A 23,747-nucleotide genomic window follows, 5' to 3' on the forward strand; every position below is an offset into this window, starting at 1 on the left:
ACATCCCCCGAGGGCTGCCAGGCTGCCAGAGGGATGTCTGACTGCCAGCTTGGGCCCTATCCCCCAGAGAGCGGGCCTAAGCCAGCAGGTGGACATCCTCCGAGGAGTCCCAGACTGCAAGAGGGCACAGGCCGGGCTGAGGGACCCCCCTGAGTGCACAAATTTTGTGCACTGGGCCTCTAGTCTCATAATAAAAGCTTAATTAAAAAAGCATATAATAAAATATGATGTGACTGTTTAAAATGCAGTACATTTTATTTGATCTTTAGAAACAACTTGCCAATAAAATACTTAAAATAGAGGGAATTTGGGTTTGAGTGGATTTATCAGGCAAGGTTCAGTCGGGAAGAGGGCCAACCCGAATGAGAGACAAGAGGAGAGGAGAGTCATGGGAGGAGTGAGTGAGGATGTGGCATGGCCCATGCTATAGGATGTTACCAGGGTGAGTCCTAGGCAAGCCATTAGCCATTTCACAAGAAGCACTGGTACCGAGTACCAAGGCAACATGCACAAGGAGACCTGGGCTTTCAAGGAGGCAAGGCCAGCCCAGCATAGACCCAGGAAAGCTGAGCTCCTGGGGGATCTGGAAGACCCATTGCCTCTGTCCAGCCCCAGCAAGTGTCTCTCAGTGTGAGAGTCAGAGCTCTGCTCAACTTGCAGAATTTGATCTCTACAGGATTAGACAAGAGCAAGTCATCCCAGCACACAGCACAGGTGAGGTCACCAAAGAAATGCATCCTCCAAAGCCAAGGATGAAAGGGTCACCTGGTCCCAACATATAGAGCCCAGCTTTCTGTGGACACGGTGAGCTGGGGCTGGGTGAGTGTGTGATGGAGAGAAAGGGGCAGGCTCATACGCAGGTGCCACAGGGCACCGTGAGGGCCGAGACTGGCGGTGTGCTCACTATGCGTCTGAACAGGAATGGCCAGGGTACAGGAGGTGCCCCGTGGGAGGGAGAACTCCACAGCACAGCGCTCCGACGTAGGCCCTGGGCACAGTGGCCTGCCCCTGAGGAGCGCTGGTGTTGGGAGACCGCTCCTGACAGCAGGTAGAATCGGAGCTGGTGGAGATCAAACAAGGCGGCACATGCTCATGCAGCCTCAGGACCACACACTTCCCAAGCAGGACTCCTCTGTGGGCAGCAGGAGCGTCTGGCAGGATCGGGTGGGGGAAACGCCACCGTGGCTCAGGCTCCTCAGCAGCTTCTATCACACCTTCCCTCGCCCTGAGCCCACCTCTCCACTCCCTCTGGGTGGCCGGGCTGGTCACTCACCAGGCTCCTCCTGCCTCAGACCAAGAAAGGGCGGCAGTGGCCTTTCCTGGCGGCCTTGATGGAGGATCAGAGGCCAGGAAGCTCACCACGGGAACCATTCGATCTGTGCGCCTTGGAGCTCAGGAGTTCCAGTGGAGACGCCTCAGAGACTGGCAGGTGGGCTGGGGCTGAGAGACCAATGTGCCCGGTTGCAATGTGCCTGGGCTTTGATGGGGGTAGGGAGCGGGGCAGGGGGAGGCTCTCTTTGTAAGCTGGTTACCTCTAGTGAGACTGCCCTGACAGGCTCTTTCAATCCATGAACCAAGGAAGGGCAGTTCTGCTAAATGGATGGTTCCCCAAACCCCAGGAAGGTGCAGGGCCCTCACCCTCTTCCCCAAAACAAAACAGTGAAATAGATGATGCCTCATGTGGTTCTGGTTTTTATTAGTGTCTGTACATATACTGCGTGTGGAGGCCAGGTGTGCTGCCTAGCAGTGTGACCCCCCCCCCCCCCCCAACACCACAGGACCAAGCGCTCAGCACACTTGGGCCAGGTTGTGCTTCTTGTACAGCAGCGCCCGCCTCTTCTCACGCTCTCGCACAAAGGCACGCAGACGTGCTGTGGGGAAGGTCACCGCGGAGGGCTGGGAGCAGGCTGGGCCCTCCTCAGTCAGCCATGGGCACTGCAGGCAGCTGGATGCACACGGCCGGCCCCTGGAGCATGGAGAGTGGTGGCAGTGGTGGTGGGGTGTCAGCCTGCTCTGGCGGGTGCAGGGCACAGGGGGATGGGCAGGACCGGCAGCTGGGGGCGGCAGGGTGGGGGTTGGGGGACAGGGCCACCTTACCAGGGGTGCGCGCACAGCGTGCTCTGCAGGAAGGCCACGGCTCCCCCGGACAGCCCCGCGTAGCAGCGACTCAGCAAGATGAGCCCTTTGCGCAGGCCTTTCTGCATGTCTCGCGTGCCCTCGCTGCTCACTGGGTACTCGGCGCTCAACCTGCGCGGGAGCGAGGTAGGGGACTCAGGTCACAAGGGGGTCTGAGGTCATCCTCGTGGATCCCACACCAGCCCCCCCCGCCCCGCCTCCCGCCCCTGTCACGCGGCGACTCACATTATGAACGCCGTCACACCGATGGCCCAGATGTCAGTCTGTGGAACGGCACCCTGGCCCTCCAGGAGCTCCGGGGCTGGGAAAGCAGGTGCACAGGTGAGGCCTGGAGGCAGGACTGCGGGAGGGACTGGCTCCTGGCCCACCCCTTACCCCACGCACCCATGGTCTCCACATAGTCTTTGAACCTCTCTGAGGGCAGGACCCTTTCCTGGGCGAGGCTCTGGGCGTTGCCCAAGTCAACCACCTTGAGCAGGTTGTACTCTGTGACGATCATGTTCTCGGACCTGAGGTCCAGATGCAGGATGCGCTGTGCGTGCAGGTACTGGGTGGCGCTCAGCATCTGCCACAGGTAGTCCTTCACCTCAGATTCTGAATAGGAGGCCCTGGGGGCACAGGGGAGGGCTCAGCTTGGTGGGTTTCACTGAGCCCCTTCCCGGTGGAGGCGGATGCGAGCCAGGAAGTGAGCCTCCGGCATTGTGCCCCTCCTCCCCCAGCCCTGCATCCAAGCCAAGTGGCCCCTCACCGCTCAGCCAGGCAGGGGAGCAGCTCCGGCCCTGAGCACAGCTCCAAGATGAGGACCAGGTGCCGGGGGCTGAGGTAGGCGGCCTGCAGCTGGGCCAAGTGCGGGTTGCGCAGGCCCTTGAGGGCCTCGTACTCGCTGAGCACGGCTGTCCTGTCCTCCGGGCGGTAGGGGATGATCTTGGCGGCCAGCTCCCGTCCGCTGGCCTTCTCCCGGCACTGGCGCACCACGCTGAAGCGGCCCCTGGTGAGGAGGCACAGGCCAGGCTACTGAGGGCCTTTCCTGTCCCCCACATGCCCTCCTGCAGCTCCTTCCCACTCTCAGAGCTGCAGGGAGGAAGCCCAGCAGGGAAGGAGGGGGTGCAGATGCTGGAGAGCGGATTGGGGAGCGGCCGCACCTTCGGATCTGTGTTTGGAAGGCGAAGGTCTGCGTACTGGGGAGCGGCTGGGCTGGCGGTGCAGGGCAGCTCTCCTCGGAGGCTGTGGGAAGGGAAGCCGGTGACTCCCCCTAGCCCCAGCTCCCCAACCTTGTCTCCTCGCACCCCTTCCCTGGCACCCTTAAAACCCACACTTGGCCTCTCATTCTTTGGACCATTTGGGGAGGGAGTGGGGTCAGCATACTAGCCAGAAAAAACCTTCCCAGTGATTGTATGTATTTTGGTGAAGTGGCAGGGCAATTCCAAAGGGACCACCACCCGACACCCACCAGGTCCTGCAGAGGCTCACCCAGGTGCCTGGGCCCTCCCAGGTGGACCTGCTCAGAGGGGCTGCTGTAGGGGCCCATGCCGGCCTTGCTGACGCACGCAGTCCGAAAGGCATACACACCGCCTCTGGAAAGCTTGCTGGCCAGGTAGCAGCAATCAAAGATGTCTGAGGCCAGCGTGCTCCAGCTGCCACCTGGCCACACAGAGCGGGTGAGGGGTAGCTCCAGCGCTCCCCACTCCAGAGTCCCAGGTGGAGAGACCCCTTCCTGAGTAAGGCTGCCCAGGAGCACAGCGGGGGGCAGTTCTTCCCCTCTGGGTGCCCAGAAGCACAGATTGGCTTGGTACTTCCTGCACCCCCCCTCCCTCCACTAGCCACAGGGCTCCCCAGGAGTCGACAGCACAGGCACAGCCCTACCTTCTAGGCTGCACTGCACAATGTAGGTCACAGGGCCATAGGACTCGATGGGCTTCCAGACCAGCAAGACCCCATCAGTGTACACCTCCCCGATGTCTGGGCGCGGGGAGGACGAGGGGCGCTCTGCAGGGCCCACAGTCAAGGGTCTGAGGTGGGCTTTCAGGGGCGGCCCATGCAGCTCTGAGCCCCTGTCCCCACCCCCGCATCCTACTGTCAGGCCCTGAGCCCACCCTCCCCTGGTCCCATAGATTCCAGGGTCCCATTCCAGTGCTGCCTGGCAGAGGGACCCACTGCCTCTCCTGCTGGAGGCTCAGGAGGTGCCTGCCTGCCTGACCACAAGGTTCCTTCATCTAGTGTACATTCAGGAGCCCATGGAGTGGCCCTCACTCAAGGGCCCCTGCCCACCCCAAGTTCTGGTCAGAGATGCCTCAGCTTGGCTGAGTGGTAGAGCAGGGCACCTGACCCCCTCTAGGGATCAGTGGGGTCTAAGACTAGGCCTGCCTGCCCCATTGGAAACTCAGGGAGGAGGTGATAGCCTGGAGTGGCCCCTCTCCCAGTCCCCGCTGAGCTGGCCTGGCGAGGCCCACACACCTGCCTTCCGGAGGACAGCTGTGGTGGCTGCCATGCCCAGGGCATTGTGCACGCTGCATGTGTACACGCCTAGGTCCTCAGTGGTCACCACCAGGATGGTCAGAAGGTGGAAATTTTTTAGTGTGGAGGAGATGAGGAGGCGGCTGCTGCTCTCCAGGATGACCCCATCTGCATTGGGACAAAGCAAGCCTGGGGGGCAGCTGAAAACACCCAGCCCCACACCCTATCTGGGCCTCAGTTTCCCCCTGGAAGTTGATAGCCATGAAGTCAGGGAATACCCCCTGCTGTCCTGCCACGCTTCCACCTCCTCCCCGACACCGGGGTAGCTCCTTACCTTTATCCCAGGTGGCCTGGGCAGCTGGCTGGGCCGACACTTGGCAGGCAAGAGTCACAGACTGGCCCAGGACCACGGTCTCATCTGCAAGCTCCCTTAGGAAGGATGGCGCTAGAGAAGGGAGGTGGACCAAGTGTCAGAGGTGATCCCAGGCAGAGCCTAAAAGCCGAGGTGGGGATACTGGAGAGAAGCCCACCCCACCCAGTTCATCTTCAACACTAGCACCTCCTCCAGGAAGTGCTCAGTCGCGACAACCAGGGAGCCGAGCACCCCCATCTGGGCTCAAGTCACTGTGGTTTAGCTTGCTCCCCTGCTGGCCTGGGCACTGTGGTCTCCTGGGCAGCAGGGGGACCCAGTCCCAGGAAGCACACTCACCTTGGTCTCTGCTCTTCAGACCTGACAGCCGGAAGGAAACTAGGCCTGCCTTTTTCCTAGGGGGACCCTCCTTCTCTGGACCTGCAAGGAGGACAGGACCAAGGGAGGTCACACCAAGAGGCTGCCCCTTTGGGCAGCCAGCTGCCTGGCACTGCCATCAGGAGCACGGGAGGAGGACTCTGGGGCCACCTACCACCCTCTGCCAGATTCCCATGTCGCAGAAAAGCCCAGATCCTAGGGGTTTTTGGGGGAAACAAACTAAATCTGCTGAGGAGTCCCCCCCACTCCCTAGCCTGTCAGCATTTGTCCATTCTAAGTGGGAGGACCTCTGGCAAGTAAGGCCAGCAGCTCGGGGGTGCCGGTGCCCAGAAGTCCTGGCTGAGATCTGGGGTCGGGTGGGGTCAGTGAGGGTCAGGGGTCAGGAAGACTGGCCCGGGAAGGGTCCTCTCCGTAGGGGTGTAACCCCTGCGGTTGCTCCAGGTCCCAGCACTAGGTCTCAGAGGCACGTGGGAGGGGATGAAGCCAAGAAGGTGACCTTGGGAACAGAAGCCCATGGGCATGGGGTGGCAGCACAGGCACAGGCACAGGCACAGGCACAGGCACAGGCAGGGGTGGGGAGGGCTTCCTGCCTCAGGTGGGCTCCTGAGCTGATTCCTGGGTGTGTGTGCAAGGTGCCCCAAGGTGCAGAGGGCACACCTGGCCTGGCCCAGAAGCCCCCAGGATGGCGGGGGTTGGCGGGGGGAGACTCACCTTGAGGCCTGCCTCTCAGGAGGCTGGAGATATGGGCCACTGAGGCCCTCACCTTCTGGCGCAGCCCCAGTTCCACAGGCTCGTCCAGCAGGGCATGCCTCCCAGGGAAGCGCAGGCCACTGGAGGGGGGTGACCACTTGCGCTTCCTGCTGCCACCTGCCTCCCTGAACAGGGCCTTACTGTCCTCCAGCTCTTCCCTGATCTCCAGGCTGGCAGGCAGGCCCAGCCCGCCCTGCCAGGACCACGTGGCCTCTGGGAGCTCAGCCAGCTCCTCCCCAGCCTCCGACGCTGGGGATGGTGGCAGCTCTGGTTTGGGGATCTTCCTGAAGAGCATGAACTCAAAGGGAAGGTACTTGATGTCGTACAGGTCCGACAGGTTGAGGTAGGCAGGCTCCACCTCTGATATATCCAGAGACATGGTGTCTGCTGCCTCCATGTCCCCCGACAGGTCCTGGATCTGCACCAGCGACACCTGGGATCCCCTTCCCCCGCTGCCCTCTGGCAAGGGCACCACGCTGGCCTGGGGGAGTGGGCTCTCGGCCCCTGTTTCGTCCTGTTCCTCCGAGGACTGAGAGGTGGCCCAGGTCATCCGGGCCCACAGGGGTCCCCGTCCCAGTATGCCTCCCGCATCCCCGCCAAAGGCAAAGGCGCCATAGCCGGCCACCCCTGCATAACCGCCATGGTGCCCAAGGGAGAACTTCCGTGAGGTCGCCTGCTCCCGAGGCTGAGGTGGGCTGGGCTCAGACTCCCACAGGCCCTCTGTCTCCTGGGCTAGATCCTTGGTGTCCAGGGAGGAGCCGGGCGCCATGCCAGATGGGGAGGCTGGCCCTGGAGAGCTGGGGGGACGGGGCCTCCCAGGAAACAGGGTGGCCCCCAGCCCCATCTTAGGGCCTGACTGGAGGCTTGCTTGAGCTGAGGAGGAGGGAGCCTGCAGTCCCCGGGAGAGGAAGGAGCCAGGAGCTTGGGGTGCAACAGCCTCAGGGGGATCAGAGTCCTTCCTGGTGGCAGGGCCCCTCTGGGGGTGACAAAAAGGAGCCGGCTGCCCCTCACAGCTGTCCTGGGAGGACCCCTCTTGCTCAGCAAGGCAAGGATCTCCGCCAGAAGATGAAAATGGTCTCTGCCCTTCCCGAGACTCCATTTCCGGGGCACCTGCCACCTCTCTGGGCACGCGCTCCCCTCCTGTTTCAGCCTGGAGGCCCCAGAGGGTGGGTGAGGGACCCTGCCCCTCATGGCAGGCCTCTCCGGAGGGGCCGGCCCCACGGGGACAGTTGGAGCCCAGGGACTGGCTGGGGCAGGGGCCTCCGGGGGCGCCGGTGCTGGCGCTGGGCGGCCGCGGGGAGGTCTCGAGGGAGGGCGGCTCCTCTCGGGCGGCCGCCTCCTCCAGCGCGCGGTGCTCCAGCAGCGGCTCGCGCAGGCCGGGCACGGTGCCCGAGAAGTAGCCGCCCTTGAGCAGGTGCCTCCGCCGCGCAGGCACCCGCCTGCCCGTGGCCGTGGCTGTGGCCATGGCCGTGGCCGGGGCCCCGCGCGGCGGACTCTGGCCGGCCTGCTGGTAGAACAGGCTGCGGATGACGCTCTGCCGGGGCACGCAGCCCGGGGCAGCTGCGGGCTCGGCGCCCCCGGGCGGCGCGGGCCAAGGCAGGGCCTCCTGGGGAGGACAGGCCTCGGCCTCCTCGGGCAGGCTGGCCGACGGCCGCAGGAACCCTCGCGGGTGCACCAGCGGGGAGTGCGTCACCGGGGAGGGTGGCAGCGACTTGGCCCGGGCGAAGGGTGCCAGCTCGTTGTCGGAGGACGAGGAGCTGCTGGAAGAGGCGCTGGCGTCGCCGCGCAGGTGCCGGGCCACGCCGAGGGACGGGCTGTCTGGCGGGCCCTGCAGCAGCTCGGGGATGGAGCGCATCACCAGGATGGACTTGTAGCTCATCAGGGAGCGCTGGGGGCGCGGGGATGAGGGCCGTCAGCCAGTGCCCACTGCCTCCCGACTCCGGTGCCCCCAGATGGGGGACCCAGGAGGCCGGCGCGTTAAAAGCCCTTGTCCCCATTCCCTACACCCCAGGACTCTGTGTTTGTGCCCGTCCTATCAGCTCAGGGAACACAGATTCTGAAAGAAGGATGCCCAGCCCCCACCTCCCTGCACACAGCCAGCCCTGGGACCTCAGTTCCCCCACCTGCCTCCAGGCCCCTCCCTGCCACCCCTCAGCCATCCCGCCTGGCTCACCTGCCAGCGGCTGCGGGCCAAGAGGAACTTGAGCTGCTTGGTGTTGATGAAGTGGGCCTCCTCCGCGGGCAGGGACTTCTGGGGGGCCCGGGTGAGAAAGCCACGTGTGTGAGGGGTGACCCTGGTGCACCCTAGAGTCAGATAAGCCCCACCCTCTTGGCCTCATTTTTCCTCCCTGTTCACCAGGCCTGCCAGATTCACCCTACTCACCTGGAACCAGGGGTGGGCAAGGCACTGGGCTGCACTGGGCCGGCTTCTGTGGGGAGACCAAGCCAGGGGTCAGGCCGGGGGTCGGCCGGTCCCCTGAACAGGGGGTGGGGGAGGAGAGGAGGGCATGCACACTCACTCCGGGGCCCTCCGCAGGGCGGCCTTGATAAAGTCCTGAGCGTCCGGGCTGAGGTGTGCAGCCACCGGGCTGCTCCAGGACACCCGCCCCTCCAGCACGTTCAAGAGGGTTGCTCGGTCACTCTCGCCCGCAAATGGGGACACGCAGGTCAAGCTGAAAGCACAGTGAGTGTCGGGCCCTCAGACACGACCCCGGATCTCTGGGTCCCCCCGGGGTTGGTCGGCAGAGCCCCGACTGGGATGGCCTCTTAGTTCCCTCAGCGTCCCAGCGAGTGTCTCAGGCTTGCCCAGGCGTGCAGGCTCAGGCTGGAGGGAGGGTCTGGGCTCAGTCTGCACCAGCAGCGTCCTCAGGGCAGTAACTGCGACGGAGGGCCTCTGGACAAACCAGCCAGACCCTCTGAGGAAACAGCTCAGCGCTGTGCCTCACGACCCCACCGGGAAGAGCTTCTCTGGGGCAGGGTACGGTGAAAAGCCCCGCGCAAAACCTCTGATCCGAGGGGGCCAACTGCTTGTTTCCAAACCAGTGCCCCTTGGGTCCCAGGTCTCTGATCTGGGGAGGGCCAGCGGGGCCTGGGACCTCCCATGAGCCTGCGGGTGGGGTCTGGGATTTCTTCTGAGGAGGTGGGGCACAGGGCTGCTCACCTGAGGTAGGAGATGACCCCCATAGCCCTGTGGGAACAAAACCACAGCTGTGAGTCACCCAGCCCGGCCCCAGGTGCGGGCATGAGGGGAGTGGCAGCTGGGAGGACGGCAGGCAGAGCACAGGAGGACGGGCTGCCGTGGTGGCTTTGTCCCTGGGGGCCCACCCACTCACCAGATGTCAGAGGCTTCGCTCACAGGGCTCTGCTCAATGATCTCCGGGGACACAAACTCCGGGGACCCGTACTTGCTATACTTTGGCTCTGCCCTGGTGATTTTTTGGGCAAAGCCGAAGTCGCAGATTTTAATGTCTTCCCGAGCAGGATGCACCATCAGGATGTTGGGGGGCTGTTGGACAGAGTCATGGGTGGGTAAGGCCTCAACCTCCGGAGGTGACTCCTGGGGCTGCCAGGTCCGAGGCAGGGGGATAACTAGGGAGCCTGTGAGGGGCTGTTCCATGAGACGAAGAGGCCAGCGGGGGCCGGAGCAGGTTTCAGTACCATTTGGGGGCAGCCTATGCTCTATCAGAGCCACACCCCACCTGCAGGGGCTGCTGGTAAAGTCGTGAGCCTCCCATCCCCAAAAGTCAGTAAATCCTGACAGGAAAACTGGAAGTGGTGGGCCTGTGCCTTTCCAGCCTGCAGGCCCCAGGCTCCCACCTGCCCTTCCCAGGACTCTGGGGGTGCAGGGTGGTTGGGGCAAGTACCTTTATGTCCAGGTGGAGGATGCTGTGGCTGTGCAGGTAATGCAACCCCTCCGCCAGCTGCTGGATGTAGACCTTGACCTACAGTGGCAAAGGCCGTTGCGCAGGCAAGACAGTCAGCCTCGACCCCCCTCCCCTCCGCTTTCCTCCCCGCCCTGCGCCAATCTACACCTCCACTCCCTCCAAGCCTGGGACAGTCCCAGAGGCAGCACAAGCAGAGCCTCCCGGACCCCATGAGCCTGGGCACGGGCATTCCTCTGGGCCCTGAAGGTGGGGAGGGTTTGGGTGTGTGAGGCCGCCTGAGCAAAACAGGAAGCTTGATATTTCAGGAGAAGGCAAGGGCTGGCCCACTGGCCAGGTGCAGGCTGGGAGAGGGAAGGGGTGAGCTCTGCCCAGGAGGTCTTTGAGAGTTGACTGAGGAACGGTGACACTTCGTGAGGCCCTGGAGACCCCAAAAGGTCTCTGAGCTGGGGCACACTGTGCAAGAGGGGAGGCTGTGTCTGCTGGGGCAGGAGTCAGGGTGGGGGGCGGGGGAGTAGGAGGCCTGGTGGGTACACATGCAAGCCCATGGCTGGGCAGACAGCTCAGGCTGCAGTCACCTCAGCTTCTGTCACCACACTCTTCTTGAACAGGCGGTCCAGTAATTCCTCTGATGAGCACCTGGGGCTCAGGTCAAGGAAAGCGCTGGGGCCTGGAACCCACCCGGCTCCACACCCCATGGCAAGTCTTATCTTGGGGTGGAAGTGGGGGTCCATGCTGGGGAGGAGGGCCCTCCGGGTTGAGGAGAGCTGAGGCCAGGAGCCAGTAGCAGAGTGGGAGTGGAGACATCTACTCTGCACAAAGCCCACCTCCCCTGCAGGGACAGGGGTCGCTGACTGGGGGAGGTGGCGGGGAGTGAGCACGTGACACCCAGAGACTCTAGCAAGTGGTGGGGTGAGACCCAGAGGGGGCAGGGAAGGGGTGTGGCCCTCCCTCGAGCCTGAGTGGACAAAGTAGGAATCCCGGCACTTGGGGCTCAGGGCTGCCATTTAAGCAGCCTGACCTCCTGCTGAGAGAGGCCACATGGAGCAGGGGAGGGGCCCTGCCCCGGCGTGTCTTGGACCCTCGGGACGCAGCCCTGCCCAAATTCCCGACTCAAGGGGCAGCGAGCTCTGAGGACAGGGCCATGTCTGGGCTGGTTAGTCACACAGCATCGTGACAGGAACGTGGGAGGCCCAGCTGGCGGCCCCCACTAGGAAAGCAGGACCGAGGACACCAGGATCGCAGGCCCGCAGCGCCCGGGGGCCCCTGCTCTCCTGAGGCCTGCTCCCTCCTGGTGCTGTGGGGCTGGGGGCTGGATACAGCTCCAGGACAAGGATGAGCGTTTTGCGCGTCTCAAACTGGTCCAGCAGCCTGGTCACCAGCGGGTGGCTCAGCTCTGCCAGCACATCTCGCTCCCGGTAAGCCTGGGTGCGCGTCCTGCTCCGCAGGGGGATGAACTTGGCAGCACAAGACATCTGGTTGCCCTTGTGCTGCACCCTCTTCACAAAGCCGAACACACCTCTAGGAAGAGGGAGCCCACGCTGACTCCCAAGACGGCTCCAAGGAGGGAGGTGGGGTTCCTGGAGGGCAGGGGCTGGGGGAGCCGGCACTGGGGAGGCAAGGACTCCCTAGAGGTAGGGTTCCCAGGGTACGGGCTTCCTGAGGATGGGAGGGTACTGGAGGGGGGAGGCGAGGATGGGATGGGTGGGGGGTCTTCCAGGAGATGGGAGCTCCCAAAGGCGGGGTTGCAGTTGATAGGCGGGCAGATTCCTGAGAGAGGAGGATTTTGGGAGAGCGGGGGCTGGGGGCTGGGCAGGGTTCCCAGGCGTCCAGAGAGGACTGAGGGGTGGCCTCTGATAAGTGGGGTCCTCAGGAGGTAAGGGTTTATGGGGGACCAGGACTCCAGAGGGCAGGGTTCCAGGGGTTGGGGCTGGGGATCCTGGGCTAGGGACTCCAGCAGGCCAGGTTTGGGGGACTGGGCAGGGATGGGGGTGGGGCTCCTGGGGCCAGGGGAGATACCTCCCAATCTCTTCCTTGACTTCATAGAAAGAGTGCAGTTTTCTCCGATAGCTTTGCTTCTCCGAGCCCAGCTCGCTGGCCCCTATAGCCAGGGAGCAGTCAGTTGCCAGTGTGGACAGAGATCACCACCCCCTCTCACTGTTCCCCAACTCTGTAGTATCTGCGGGGCAGTTCCCTGTGCCCAAGCCTGTGGGAGCCCACAGGACCCCACTCCTGCAGGAAGCCGGACTGGGACCTGGGAAGGGTTCCCTGATTCACCTTCGTGCACCAGCAGCTCCGCCTTGCACAGCACCTGGCCGCCAGCGTTTTGGGCCAGGCAGGTGTAGACACCGGCATCGTGCTGGGCCACATCCCTCAGCACCAGGGAGTAGGTTGTCCCTTCCTGCTGCTGGCTGAGCCGTGCACTGTCCACCAGCTGGACGCTGTCCTGGAGGCACAGGTGGGGGGTGACCATCAGCCCACCCTGCCTTCCGCGAGTGACACGCCATGTCCAGTGGGGATTCCACACTCTCCCTCCAGATACAGGGCCCCACCCCACACGCATCTCTACCTTATACCAGGTCACTGTGGGCTGCGGGTTGCCCTCGATGACGGCCTGGAATTGCGCTGTGCTGCCTCCCTGTGCCTGCACATCCTCGATGGTGACCTGCATGGATGGGGGTCCTGGGGGTACGGAGAAAACCGTGGGGAGAAGTCCAGGCTGCACAGCACAGCCGCCCACCGCAGCCCACACTGCAGTCTGTGAGCGGGGGCCTGCATCATAGAGACCCCGGTGGGCTGGCAGGGACCCAGGTGCCTCAGGCGCCCCAGGCATCTCAAGGCCCTGAGACCCGCAGGGTGACAGAGCCCCTCGGCCTCCCAGGTGAAGGCGGCCCCTCCTGATTCGGCGCAGGCTCTGGACAGTTAGGAGGTGCTTCTGAGCACCGTCTCCCCGCTTGGACCCGGCTCTTGGAGGCAGGCACACAGGGCATGCTAACTTAGGCTGCAGAGAGGACATCTAGGTCCCTGCTGCCTGTGCTCCCCTCCCAGGGATGCCCCTCGGAGGGGACTCAGGGGCTGTGGTCGCAGGGGCTGGCCGCAGCAAGCTGACACACATCTGGCCGCAGCAAGCTGACACACATCGGATGGCTCCTCCATGCAAGTGTCCCCCAGCCGACTGCCCGGTGGGCACACACGTAGCCTACTTGCTGCGGCACCCAGGTCGCTGGCCTTGTACACGTATGTCCGGTGCATGGTTTCTGTGAACACATGGCTGCAGACATCCCAGAGCTCAGTGGCCTCTGTCCCTGGCCAGGCCGCGCTCTCCATCCTGGGGTCATGCAGCGGGGTGAGTTGTCTACCACCCATCCATTTCTGGGGTTGGGCACTGACCCTGGTGGTAAGATGGGCCCCTGCTCCACCCCCACCCGGGGCTGCAGCAGACTGCATGGGAAGGAATGCAGAGACCGGGGCCCAGCCCTACGTGTGGAGGGGCTCCACGAACACCTCTCACCCCAAGAGTAACCTCTCCTCCTTGTACTGCCCTTTGGCTGGGGTGGGGCTGATGAGGAATGCCCGGGGGTGCTGTGCGCCCACTTCTTACTCCTCCTGCCCTGTTCACAGACGTCCCCTCATAGAAAGCCCCACCCAGTGTGCCAGGGACATTACCTGATGGGCACCATGCGTTCGTGAGCCGCCGCAGGAGCCCCCGAGTCCTGATCCTGGCTCCCAGGAGGGAGAGACTCAGGCACCTTCCTGGACTCTGCTGGTAGGAGGCCAGGGCCTAGTGAGACAGAGCTTGGGATGCACTGGGGCTGTCCCCAATGACATGCCCCTGTCACCCTCCAGGGCACAGAGGGTGGGAGCACAGGCAGAGCAGGGGCGCAAGGGTCCGTGTCCCCAAACCCGGGACTCTTTCCGCGCATGTGCACCTCCTCCAGGCACCCACCTGTCCTGGCCGGGAGCCCGGGCCACCAGCCCTAAGGCTGCCCACCTCCCCCACACCCCGCCCCACAGGGGACGCGGCACTCGGTGGAGAGGACCCCCTCGGCAGCATCCCTAGGGTTGCATCTGTCAGGGGCAAGGTGTCCTCCTCCTTCCTCTCCTCCCCGCCCGCTCCTCTCCCACCCTGAGCCCAGGGTGCCCAGGCTACCTACCGGGCTCTGACCCAGGTCTCTGACACCCAGGACAGATGTACTCAGGGTGGGAACCTCCCTGAGCTACCTCTCCCCTGCCTAGTTTCGTAGATGGGTGACAGCCTGAGTAAGGGGTGGGCCTCGCCCAGGGCCCCCGTGCAAGGATCCCAGTGATACCTGGGTCCCAGGGTATTTCCACTTCGCTCCCATGGGATGAGCACCCGTGGCGACCAAGGCTTGGGTCAGCACAGAGGAGGGGTCTGGGAGCAGGTGGTACTTGGCAGTCAGCCTGCCACTGGGTCTCACCAGATTCCTCTGCAGCCTCAGTGCCTAGGAGCTGGGGGCTGGCCTCCTGGAGAGCAAGTGGCTCCCTGGGGCCCAGGCCAGCGTGGTCCCCTGCAGAGGTTCCCGGAGCCTCCAGGCCCACCAGTGTCCTCTGGACAGATGTGCTCTGGTCCACGTGCTCCAGAGCAGTTGGGGGTGGGACAGCAGCACCTACGGGAAAAGTGGGTCAGCCTGTAGGGGTGAGACATGGCTGAGGACCTGAGCAGGGGCTTCAGGAAACCTATCTCAGTCCTTAGCGATGCCCAGGTAAGACGAACAGGCTGCCTTTCCCACCCACCACTCCTCTCTCAGGAGGCGCTGGAGGTGGAAGCCCGAAAGAGAAAGGGGCCTGGGAGTGGGTAGAGACGGTGCCCAGGGCACTGAGAGCAGAGCCCCACCACTCCTGCACTTGTGCCCAGATGCCTCCAGGAGAACGCCAACTCCTCAGGAGCAGCTGAGCATGGTCACCCTCCGTGTGCCCCGTCTGCCCCAAGGTCTCAGCTCTTGCCATCCCTTCATCCTGTGCTGACCTCCCTCTTGGCTCACTCTGGACCCCAGGCCCAGCGGACCCAGCCCCATAATATAGGGAAACCTGCCACCAATTGAGGGGCCTGGGCACCCACAAGGGGTGGGCTCCCTTACTGCCCTCCCACCCAGGACGGGACTCCACCAGAGGGCCTGTCTGGCCCAGGTCACTGCCCCTTCATCTGGCCCTGCCCTGGCCTCCAACACAGCCCACACCTCTTCCCACCAGACCCTCCCTGCCCTCAGCTTTGGGTGCAGCCCCTTCCTCCGCCTGGCTGCCAGCCCCAGGTGGCATCACTGTAGTCAGACAGGTGTGCCCAGTCATGCCCACTGCTCCATTCCCAGCAGGTCCCCTTGCCTAGAGCCCTCCCCTGCCCCAGGACTCTCTCCAGCATTAGAGTACCCACCTTGTCCTTTCCCACTCCGAGGAGGACCCCCCACACATCACACCCCCATTGTCTGTCCTGACAACAGCCTGGCTGCACAGGGGCAGGAAGGCCTGCCTGCTCGAGTGCTGGCAGGCTGGTCAGGCGAGTGCGCTGCCTCCACCCAGGGACCTCAGACGGCCAGGACCCACCCCAGGCTGCAGCAGAGGGGGCCTGGGCTGCCACTGGTTGGTCCCCAGAGCTAGGTCTAGAGGGCCCCTACCGCCCAAGTTCTAGAGCCACTGGAAGAAGCAAGAAGGAGCAGAGTACAGGGTGTGGGAGCCAGTTTATTATCATCATGGAGTCAACTAGCAGGGGCTGCTTCCCACCCAGACCCTGGCCCATGCTGCAGGGGAAGCCTGGAAAGTCTGCAGAGGGCACCCAGTGTCCATGGGAAGATGTCCCCCTACAAGCCCCCACTGAGATGGGGCAGCCTGGGCTTGGAGCAGGGGTGTGCCACAGCAAAGAGAGATGGGAGGTCACAGCCCAGACCGAGTCTACCTGCTGTTCCCCCACAGCTCTCAGTAAATCTGGGTTACAGCTGTGCAGACAGTGTCCTCAGCTGAAGACCCCAGGAGGACAGGCAGCTGAAGTCCCGAGTTGCTGGAGAGCAGGGGGGTGGTCAGAGCACATGTCCTGAGGTGCTGGCTTCAGGCCCCTCTCCAGAGCTCAAAACTCACAGCAGCTGTGAAGCAGGTAGGTACGGTGCCAGGCAGGGTCCTAGGCCCCAAGGCCATGCCCCTCTTTCTGCTGCTCTCATGCAGCCCTGTCAGCAGTAAACTGGCTCTGAGAGGGTCAATGTCTCACCCCCCAGCCGCCTGTGACCTTGAGGGTCGAGGGTCGCAGCCTCAGCCCTGGGACGGACTGGGGTCCTCATCCCCGTCAGGCCGAATGTGCAGGGTGACTGTCTCACCCACTGTCCCAAAGCTGACCGTGTGGGTGGAAACCTCCGTTTTGAAGCTGCTCTGGCCACTGTCCGCAGAGCGATGGACTTGGGTGCAGAAGGATGTGGCACCCCTCGCCCGGGAGACACCAACAGGGCGGAAGACCTGGGGCCTCGACAGAGCTGTTCCCTGGGGCAAGCAGCTGAAGAAGCCAGGTGGGGCTCGGGGGCCTGGTGGGCGCCACACGTCGAGCAGGACGGGCTGTCCCACAGTGGGCTCACTGATCTCTCTCTGGAGCACCGAGACCTCGCAGGGTGGGTCATCGGAGACACCGGGCACGGGGCTGCTGCAGCCGAAGGTCTCCCCTTCCTGGGGCATGTAATCCTCCAGGTCAGCCAGCGTCAGCACACAGCCATCGCGTGTGAGGATCTTGGGGTCCCAGCCTCGAAGGTCCTCGGCGCCCAGGGGCTCCTCCATCAGGTGGACACCTCTCCCCTCCTGCACCTCCAGGGGGGCCTCCTCTTCGGTGGCCCCAGGAGGGGACAGCTCATGGGTCTCCAGCCCAGCGTCCACACAGAAGACTCTGCCCTGGGTCAGGGGCTCCTGAGGCAGCAGCTTGTTGTTGGAGTTGTTTGTGTTGGGGTCTCCTCTGGGGGTCCCACCAGGAAGCGTGAAGAGAAGCCCCGCCGAGCTGCCAGGCACCTCTCTAGCTGGAGATGCACCCGTTGGGCCTGTTTTCTTCACCTGGACTTCGATGGTCTCCTCGACCTCCACCCACTTGGGCCTGGGCCCAGTGCCCCTGGTCAGGGCTGGCGCCTGGGCTCCGGGCTCTGTCACGTACAGCGTGGGTACAGGGGGCTTCCAGCCTGGCTCCTCCCCTGGCCTTCGAAGTTGGCCAGCCCCTGGTGAATGCAGCAGCTCAGGGGCTGACAGGCCTGACCTGGGTGAACTGGCAGGGTGCCAGGAAGGCGAGCGGGAGGGAGACTTGCTGGGGGACTTGAGGCGGCCACGCGGGCTCTTCACCACGGTGGTGATGGTCTCCTCTCTGCAGGGAGAGGGCCGAGAGGAGATGGCACGGAGACCTGCAGCCTGGCTTGCCACCCATGCCACCAGCACATTCAGAGCCAGCAGGAGAGATCAGGTTAATGTACCAGCAAGCAAAGGGTGAAACTACATAAGCTCCTACACATGCACTTGAGCCCAATCTCTGGAACCCCCAGCCAGAGAGCCAAAGAAACAAACACAGAGTCTCTTCTGGTCAACCATGGGCTCTGGTGCGCAGACCTAAAATAGGAGTTGAGGCATCACTGCATCACACAGGTGCCTCCAAACCCCAGACCAAGTCCAGTGTGCAAGTCCCTGTGGGTAGTATGCCCTGTTCATAGCTGTCTTATTTTGGATGCCAGTCCTCTCAGAGCTAATGGCCAGTGTGCAAGGGCAGTGCCCCACAGTCCTCCTTGTCCGTCCCACCAGTGTTTTGTGCTTTGTATCATGGGTGGGGGCCCAGCAAGCTCTCAGAGGGCAGGTGCCTCAGTGATCTTGAGTTAGGGACAGACTGGGCAGTTGATGCCACAGGTGCAGGTATGAGAAGGTTGTCAGAGCCCTGACCTGCAGTCTGGGTTCCTGGCCTCTTGGTCTGGTGGTGTGAGGCTGGGCAAGGACACTTGGTCCCGGATGTGACTCTGCTGTCATAGGCTTTGTGACCTCAGACAAGCTATTCCCCTTCCTGGGCCCCATCTTCCGAACAGGGAGTGGGGGGAGAAGAAGCAGAACTCAAGGCCAGTTGCATGTGGGTGCACATGGGGTGCTGATTGGAGACTCCTCAGCAGCACTGGGGGATGGGTCTGGCCCCCTTTTACGGGAGTGGACCAGACTCAGAGGCTCAAAACTTTCTCAGGACCAAGAGTCAGAAGCCCACCAGTCAGCTAGGTCCTCCTTGGCCGTCCAATGCCCTGACCTGGCTGGGTGCTGAGGGCGAAATGAGGAACAGGCAGGGAGAGCAATGGGCTGAGTAACACACAGCTTTCCTGGGCCCCAGGACCTGCGTTTCCTCTTGGGCTCAGGCAGAGGGACTTGGTGTGCTGTCGCCAGCTGCCTGCCTGATAAGAGGTTGCCTCTCTTTCTCCAGCTTTGCTTTTGTCTAACTCAGGGCTCCATCCAGGAGCAGTTACCCTCAGGCATGGACCCAGAGATCTGTGGCCACACCTCAGGGTGCAGAGCAGTTAGAGGTCCTGCCTCCTCCAGCCCTCACCTGGAAAGGGGAAATGCTATCTCCACTTCACTGAGGAGAAACTGAGGTTTGGAGTCAGAGCCTACTCAGGGCCAAAAACCTGCCTTCTTGCCCCGCACTCAGGTCCAGAGGTCAGAGTCTGCCCACACATCAGGGGAACCTGGGCCAGGTCCCATCTGCTGGCCTCATGCTGCCTAATTGGCTAAGAAAGGACAGTGGGTCAGGTGGAACTGGGAAACTGGATCACTCCTCTAAAAGGCACTTCCACCCTGGCCGGTGGTGCTCAGTGGTTGGAGCATCAGCCCATGACCCAAAGGTCATAAGTTCAATTCCTGGTCAAGGGCATGTACCTGGGTTGCAGATTTCATCCCTGGCCCTGGTCAGGGCGCATGCAGGAGGCAACTGATTGCTGTGTCTCTCTCACATCAATGTTTCTCTCTCTCCACCCCCTCTCTCCCTCCTGTCCACTCTCTCTAAAAATTAATGGAAAAATATCCTCAGGTGGGGATTAACGAAAAAATAAAATAAAATAAATAAATAAAATGCCACTCCCACTACTGGGCTCCCTGCTGCTCCCATGAGGGCATGTGGGCATCCTGCTCTGAGGCCATTGGTACAGCATGTGGGGCTTCCAGGTGGCAGTCTCTCCAAGCCAGTTGCTTTTCCATACTCCTGGCCCCCCGGTACCCTCACTGTGTGGTGTGCCCTGGTCGGGGGCATGCTGTGCCAGGCAGTTTCCTCCCTCCACTTCTCAAGCTGAGCGGGTACACTCCTTGTGGGGTGAAAGTTGCTACCACCATGAGCCCGGAATGCAATGGACTTTAGGGTACCTGGAGTCACCTAGTCCAGTCTCCCATTGGCATGAGTCCTCTCTGACACCCCCCCCACCCCCACCCCCCACCCCTCCGCCACATAGGGCTGCCTGGCCCATTTCTGCTCCTCATTATGTCATCCATAAAATGTGAAAATAACAATGCTCCTCTCATGGATGAAATGTAGAGTTGATCTGTGTAAAGCTGCAGAGTAGTTGCATACCTCCAGGGATGGGGTGCTCATTGCTGCCCCAGGAAGCCCCATCTATTGTGGGGTGTCGACCTGCTTTGTGGGAGGAGGAAGGAAGTCAGGAAGGTTAACCCAGGACCTTATCAGACGTGTGAGTATGGGATTCTCTAGCAACATGACTAACTGTAGGCCCTTTAAGAGTCCTGAGGCCCTTGGGGAGCTAAGAGGTTGCCATCCTGGAGTTCTCAGTCACCTGGCCTTAGGAAACGATCGCCTTTCTTGCCTCCTGGCTTTTGCAAGCTCTTCCACCACATCCACCTGCACACAACTCCTACTGGAAGTCCTTCCAGATTGTCCAGGTCAAAACCAATCCCTCCCTCATGGCTTCAACTAGCTCTGGACCTCTTGTGTTATTTAATTATCAACAACCATATGTCTTTTTTTCCCAGCTTTAAAGGCTTGGAAGAAGAAGGACAGTGGGTGTGGCACCAGGGAAATGGGTGCTTTGTTAGCTTAGAATCACAAGCCACCCTGAGAAACCCTCTTTTCTTCCCTGAACCTCAGTTTCTCCATCTTTCAAATGTGAGTGTTGGACTTGGAGATGTCTAAGGGTTCCAGAGCTATGGTTATACTATTTTAATTGAAGTCAAACTAGTGAAAAGTTAAACTTAAAATTCAGTTCTTCATTTGCATTAGACACATTTTAAATGCCCAATAGTCACATGCAGCTGTAGTAGACACTGTAAACTTGTAATATTTCCATCCTCACAGGAAATTCTGTTGGACAGCAACACCCTAGATCCCAGGGTGTTGAAGGGTAGAAATATGCCTCTAGCCCAGCAGGACACAGTTGTCAGTCCCAGGTCTACCCTAACAGGTGTGACTCTAGGTGAGACACTGTGGAGTGTGCAGAGTAAGTCTACCCTCCTGAGGCAGTGCAGCCATGGAGAGGGTTCTAAGGCCCTGGAAGAGAAAGCTGGTGTGAAGGCAGCCAAGTCCAGGGGAGTGAACTCCCTGGCAGTACCTGCAAGGTGCTGGCAGTCGGTGTGGCAAGCACAGACAGTGAGGGCAGGCAGTCAGGCAAGCAGGTGCCAGACCACACGGGCAAGGTCCGGGTGGGTTAGTGGGCATGCAGGTGGCACGGCAGTCAGAAGGAAGGTTAGAAACACGCCTGCACTTACATGATGACGGTTTTCTTGGGGACTTTAGTCTCCTGCTCAGTGACTACAAAGAAAACAGTCGGAATAGCGAGGGTTACAGATCAGTCAGCACGTAGGGCCGAGCTAGCTAAGTGGCATGGCAGTGTAGCAGCCCGCTCAGCTTAGCAGCACTGGGTCCAAGCCCTGCCAGGCCGTGCGCCCCAGGGACACTGTCTCATCTTAGAGCGCTAGTTCCCTCACTGAACTGCTGATCTGTCTGCCTTGAGTGGTATGGCAATGCATGCTCCATGAGGGCAGGAACTGTCCCTCTTGAGGGTCTTGCAGAAGCTTCAGATAGAGCAAGGCCCTTTCCTAGGCCGCCCACACAGAATCCCAGCTCTCCTTCAGCTATGTGCCTAGGGAACCCTGGGAATTTGTCAGGCCAAAGTCCTGCTTCTCAGACCTAGAAACTGAGGTCTAGAGAGAGGGAAGGAATAGCCGGTGGCTGCACAGTGAGCAAGCAGCCAAACTAGAACCAGGATAGCTGATGCCCATTTTACAGGGAAAATCCCCTAAAGACCAAAGGTGTTTCTAGGAGAGAACGGCTGGAGTCCTGGAGGAGGCGCATCTGAGCTCCACGGCTGGAGAACACAGAGGCCCGTGGAGCCGCCTGCAGATGCCTGGGCAACCCAGGTCTTCTCACAGGAGCGCCTAGCTTTCCTCCTCCCCGGAGCAGCAGGATAGGGCCTGTGACTCCTGTCTGGTGATGGGGGACCCAAGTCCCAGAGACAGAACAGGACTTGTCTGGGGCCAGGCAGCAGTTATGCTAATCATCTTAAGGCCTCTTTTTCTGCAGCTTCTGGGTGGGGTCAGGCTTGGCTCAGGGGTGTCCCACCCAGTCTTGCCCACCTGGACAGCAAGGATGCCACCGGCTACCAGCTCCCTCAAATCTCAGCATCCCCTCTCACTGTCCTGTGTAAGTTGAAGGGGAGGCTCTGCTTTGCTGCAAAGCCACATGGAGTAAGGCTTTGCTTTAGGCAACCAAGAGCGTTTTAGACTTGTCTCTGATTAGGTGCATGTGAATTAAATGTACTAGCTGAGTCTCTGTGTGTGCACACGTGTGTACGTGTGTTCCTGTGTGGGTATGCACACAGGTGTATGTGTGCGTGTGCATGTGCGTGTTTGTGCAAGCTGCTTCCTGGAGAGAGGGCAGCCTGCTGGGAGAATGGGTTCAGACAAATGCCATGGATTTGTCTAAGCTGGGCAGACCCTGTGCGCAGAGCAATGGGAGAACCAGGCCTCTGCCTCTCATCCTCCCTGACGGGCCCATCCTGTGCTCTTGGGAGTGCTGGTCTGGCACCCCTAGATGGCTTTGTTCCTGACCTAACTGCAGCCTGATAGGCTCTGGGCCCTGGTGAATACTGGCGACCGTGGGAGGGGTGCAGATGTGCGAAGCAGGACTTCCAGCCCAGTGCAGTTTCATAAGCGAGGGGGCGGCGCCCACTCCACAGGGCCAGCTGGCTGCGGGCCACCAGGTTATCGATAAAGCAGCAGGACAGGGTTAGGAAGCGGGAGGTGGCAGGCTCCAATTCCAGGGTCTGTGAGGACCGGCCATCTCCCTGAGTGAGGCACAGCACGTGTCCACACTGGAGGCCGGTCACGGAACATTGACAAGAAAAGATCCACCAGGACAGAGAAGAGAATGGCTCTGTAGGACGTGCTTATACCCAGCCGAGAGGGAGCTCCGAGCCCCCTGCTCAGCACACCCCCTGGAGGTGCCACCAGCAGGAAGTGGAGGTGCCAGAGACAGCCCTGTCCTCCGGCAGAACTGGCCGGCAGTGCAGGCAGCCCTCTGGGGGACGAGAAACCAGAACCTTTGCCCACAAGGGAGGGATGGGTCTCCGTGAGGACCCTGGAGAGTCTCAAAGGCCCTGAGGCCAAGTTCTGAACTCTAGGTGGCCGACTCTGTGAGGATCCAGACAGACAGTGGCCCCCAGACGCTGGGTCCTGGGAGGGACTGGGTCTAGTGGCCAAGGATCACAGCAGCCAACTTTCAGAATTTGGGAGGACACACATTTCAACTTGTCCTACTATGGGAGTTGCAGCTCCACCAGGTGTTGGCCCAGCCTGTACTTGCATGTCTCCAGGGACAGGAGGCTCACCACCTTCCAGACAGCCCCTTCCAGGTGAGGCAGCTCAGACGGAGAAGCTCTCCCTTGGCAGCCTGCTCTGTGAGCCCCAGAAGGCTGCTCTCTCAGACTGAGCAGCCCAGGACAGATGTGAGCTGCCCTCCTCCCCGTCCTGGCCATCCTCAGCCAGGCCCAGCTGGGACCCTGGGGTCACAGTGTGTGTGAGTGGAAGCACGAGGCACGTCCCTGCCCTTTGCCTCCTGCCAGAAACACACCTTCCCAAATGAGGCCCATTCTGTAGTCTGGTCCACCTCTCCCCCTCCCAGGACCCCAGGGGCGGCCCCAGGCCAGGGATACTCAACATGGACAGCCTGCCTAGTATGGAGGGACCAGAACCATGACACCCGCTCCATCTCCTGGAAGCCAAACTGGAGCCCAGCAGCCTACACTCTGCACTTGGCTAGCGCCCTCTTAGGTGGAGTTGTCCCACTTACCGTTCCTCCCACCCCTCCCACTTGCTGGCCGCTGCCTGATGGGCTGCCCAGGCTTGGGTCTGCCCTTGATATACGTTATTCCCCAGGGATGGTGAGCAGGGCCTGGGCCCTGAGCCCTAGAGTTGTCAGTCCAGCCTTGCCCGGGTTCTGGGTTTATGGCCCTTCATCCTTGTCCCACCCACTTCTATTCCAGTCGGGCCTCTGCAGCCCCTCCATCCAATGCCTCTTCTCCAGGAGCACACCCTGATTGGAAGGACTGATGGTGTCACCCCACCCAGCCCCGCCCATGTGCGTGGCAAATCCAGCCAGGCTGAGACCTTCAGCGGCTGCACCTACCTTCCACCACAGCCACGTGCTCCCTGCGGCGGTGTGGTTCCCTGGCCTGCAGGGTAGGGCCCTGCAGGCACAGCTCCACGCCTTCTCGTACGGAGCCCAGCCGGTTCACCAGCTGCGGGACAGACACAGACGGCAAAGGCCACTTAGAGTCCAGGGA

The 23,747-nt window shown here is 61.7% G+C and overlaps 1 protein-coding gene across 18 annotated transcripts in view; it reads right to left on the reverse strand.

The window, feature by feature from the left end:
• Positions 1 to 1,669: 1,669 nt before the first annotated feature.
• OBSCN (obscurin, cytoskeletal calmodulin and titin-interacting RhoGEF) overlaps positions 1,670 to 23,747 on the reverse strand; it is a 176,801-nt gene continuing 154,723 nt past the window's right edge. For 12 of the 18 annotated variants that reach the window (XM_059695760.1, XM_059695776.1, XM_059695774.1 and 9 more), the window contains 27 exons: positions 23,591 to 23,702; positions 14,409 to 14,597; positions 13,636 to 13,750; positions 13,173 to 13,297; positions 12,539 to 12,651; positions 12,247 to 12,415; positions 11,989 to 12,070; positions 11,290 to 11,490; positions 10,548 to 10,608; positions 9,952 to 10,029; positions 9,421 to 9,593; positions 9,249 to 9,275; positions 8,608 to 8,760; positions 8,472 to 8,517; positions 8,262 to 8,339; positions 6,050 to 7,976; positions 5,300 to 5,380; positions 4,925 to 5,035; positions 4,591 to 4,758; positions 4,000 to 4,122; positions 3,607 to 3,777; positions 3,279 to 3,360; positions 2,885 to 3,124; positions 2,521 to 2,744; positions 2,362 to 2,437; positions 2,098 to 2,247; positions 1,670 to 1,966 (listed from right to left, as the gene is read on the reverse strand). In XM_059695760.1, coding sequence (XP_059551743.1) covers positions 1,789 to 1,966; positions 2,098 to 2,247; positions 2,362 to 2,437; positions 2,521 to 2,744; positions 2,885 to 3,124; positions 3,279 to 3,360; positions 3,607 to 3,777; positions 4,000 to 4,122; positions 4,591 to 4,758; positions 4,925 to 5,035; positions 5,300 to 5,380; positions 6,050 to 7,976; positions 8,262 to 8,339; positions 8,472 to 8,517; positions 8,608 to 8,760; positions 9,249 to 9,275; positions 9,421 to 9,593; positions 9,952 to 10,029; positions 10,548 to 10,608; positions 11,290 to 11,490; positions 11,989 to 12,070; positions 12,247 to 12,415; positions 12,539 to 12,651; positions 13,173 to 13,297; positions 13,636 to 13,750; positions 14,409 to 14,597; positions 23,591 to 23,702 — 5,253 coding nt within the window. In that variant the 3' untranslated portion in view covers positions 1,670 to 1,788. Of the gene's footprint in view, positions 1,967 to 2,097; positions 2,248 to 2,361; positions 2,438 to 2,520; positions 2,745 to 2,884; positions 3,125 to 3,278; positions 3,361 to 3,606; positions 3,778 to 3,999; positions 4,123 to 4,590; positions 4,759 to 4,924; positions 5,036 to 5,299; positions 5,381 to 6,049; positions 7,977 to 8,261; positions 8,340 to 8,471; positions 8,518 to 8,607; positions 8,761 to 9,248; positions 9,276 to 9,420; positions 9,594 to 9,951; positions 10,030 to 10,547; positions 10,609 to 11,289; positions 11,491 to 11,988; positions 12,071 to 12,246; positions 12,416 to 12,538; positions 12,652 to 13,172; positions 13,298 to 13,635; positions 13,751 to 14,408; positions 14,598 to 15,643; positions 17,306 to 20,673; positions 20,717 to 23,590; positions 23,703 to 23,747 lie in introns of those variants that run through there. The other 6 variants (XM_059695766.1, XM_059695763.1, XM_059695765.1 and 3 more) reach the window with 6 other exon arrangements.

The sequence above is a fragment of the Myotis daubentonii genome, chromosome 5, assembly GCF_963259705.1.
Source record: "Myotis daubentonii chromosome 5, mMyoDau2.1, whole genome shotgun sequence".
Taxonomy (NCBI): domain Eukaryota; kingdom Metazoa; phylum Chordata; class Mammalia; order Chiroptera; family Vespertilionidae; genus Myotis; species Myotis daubentonii.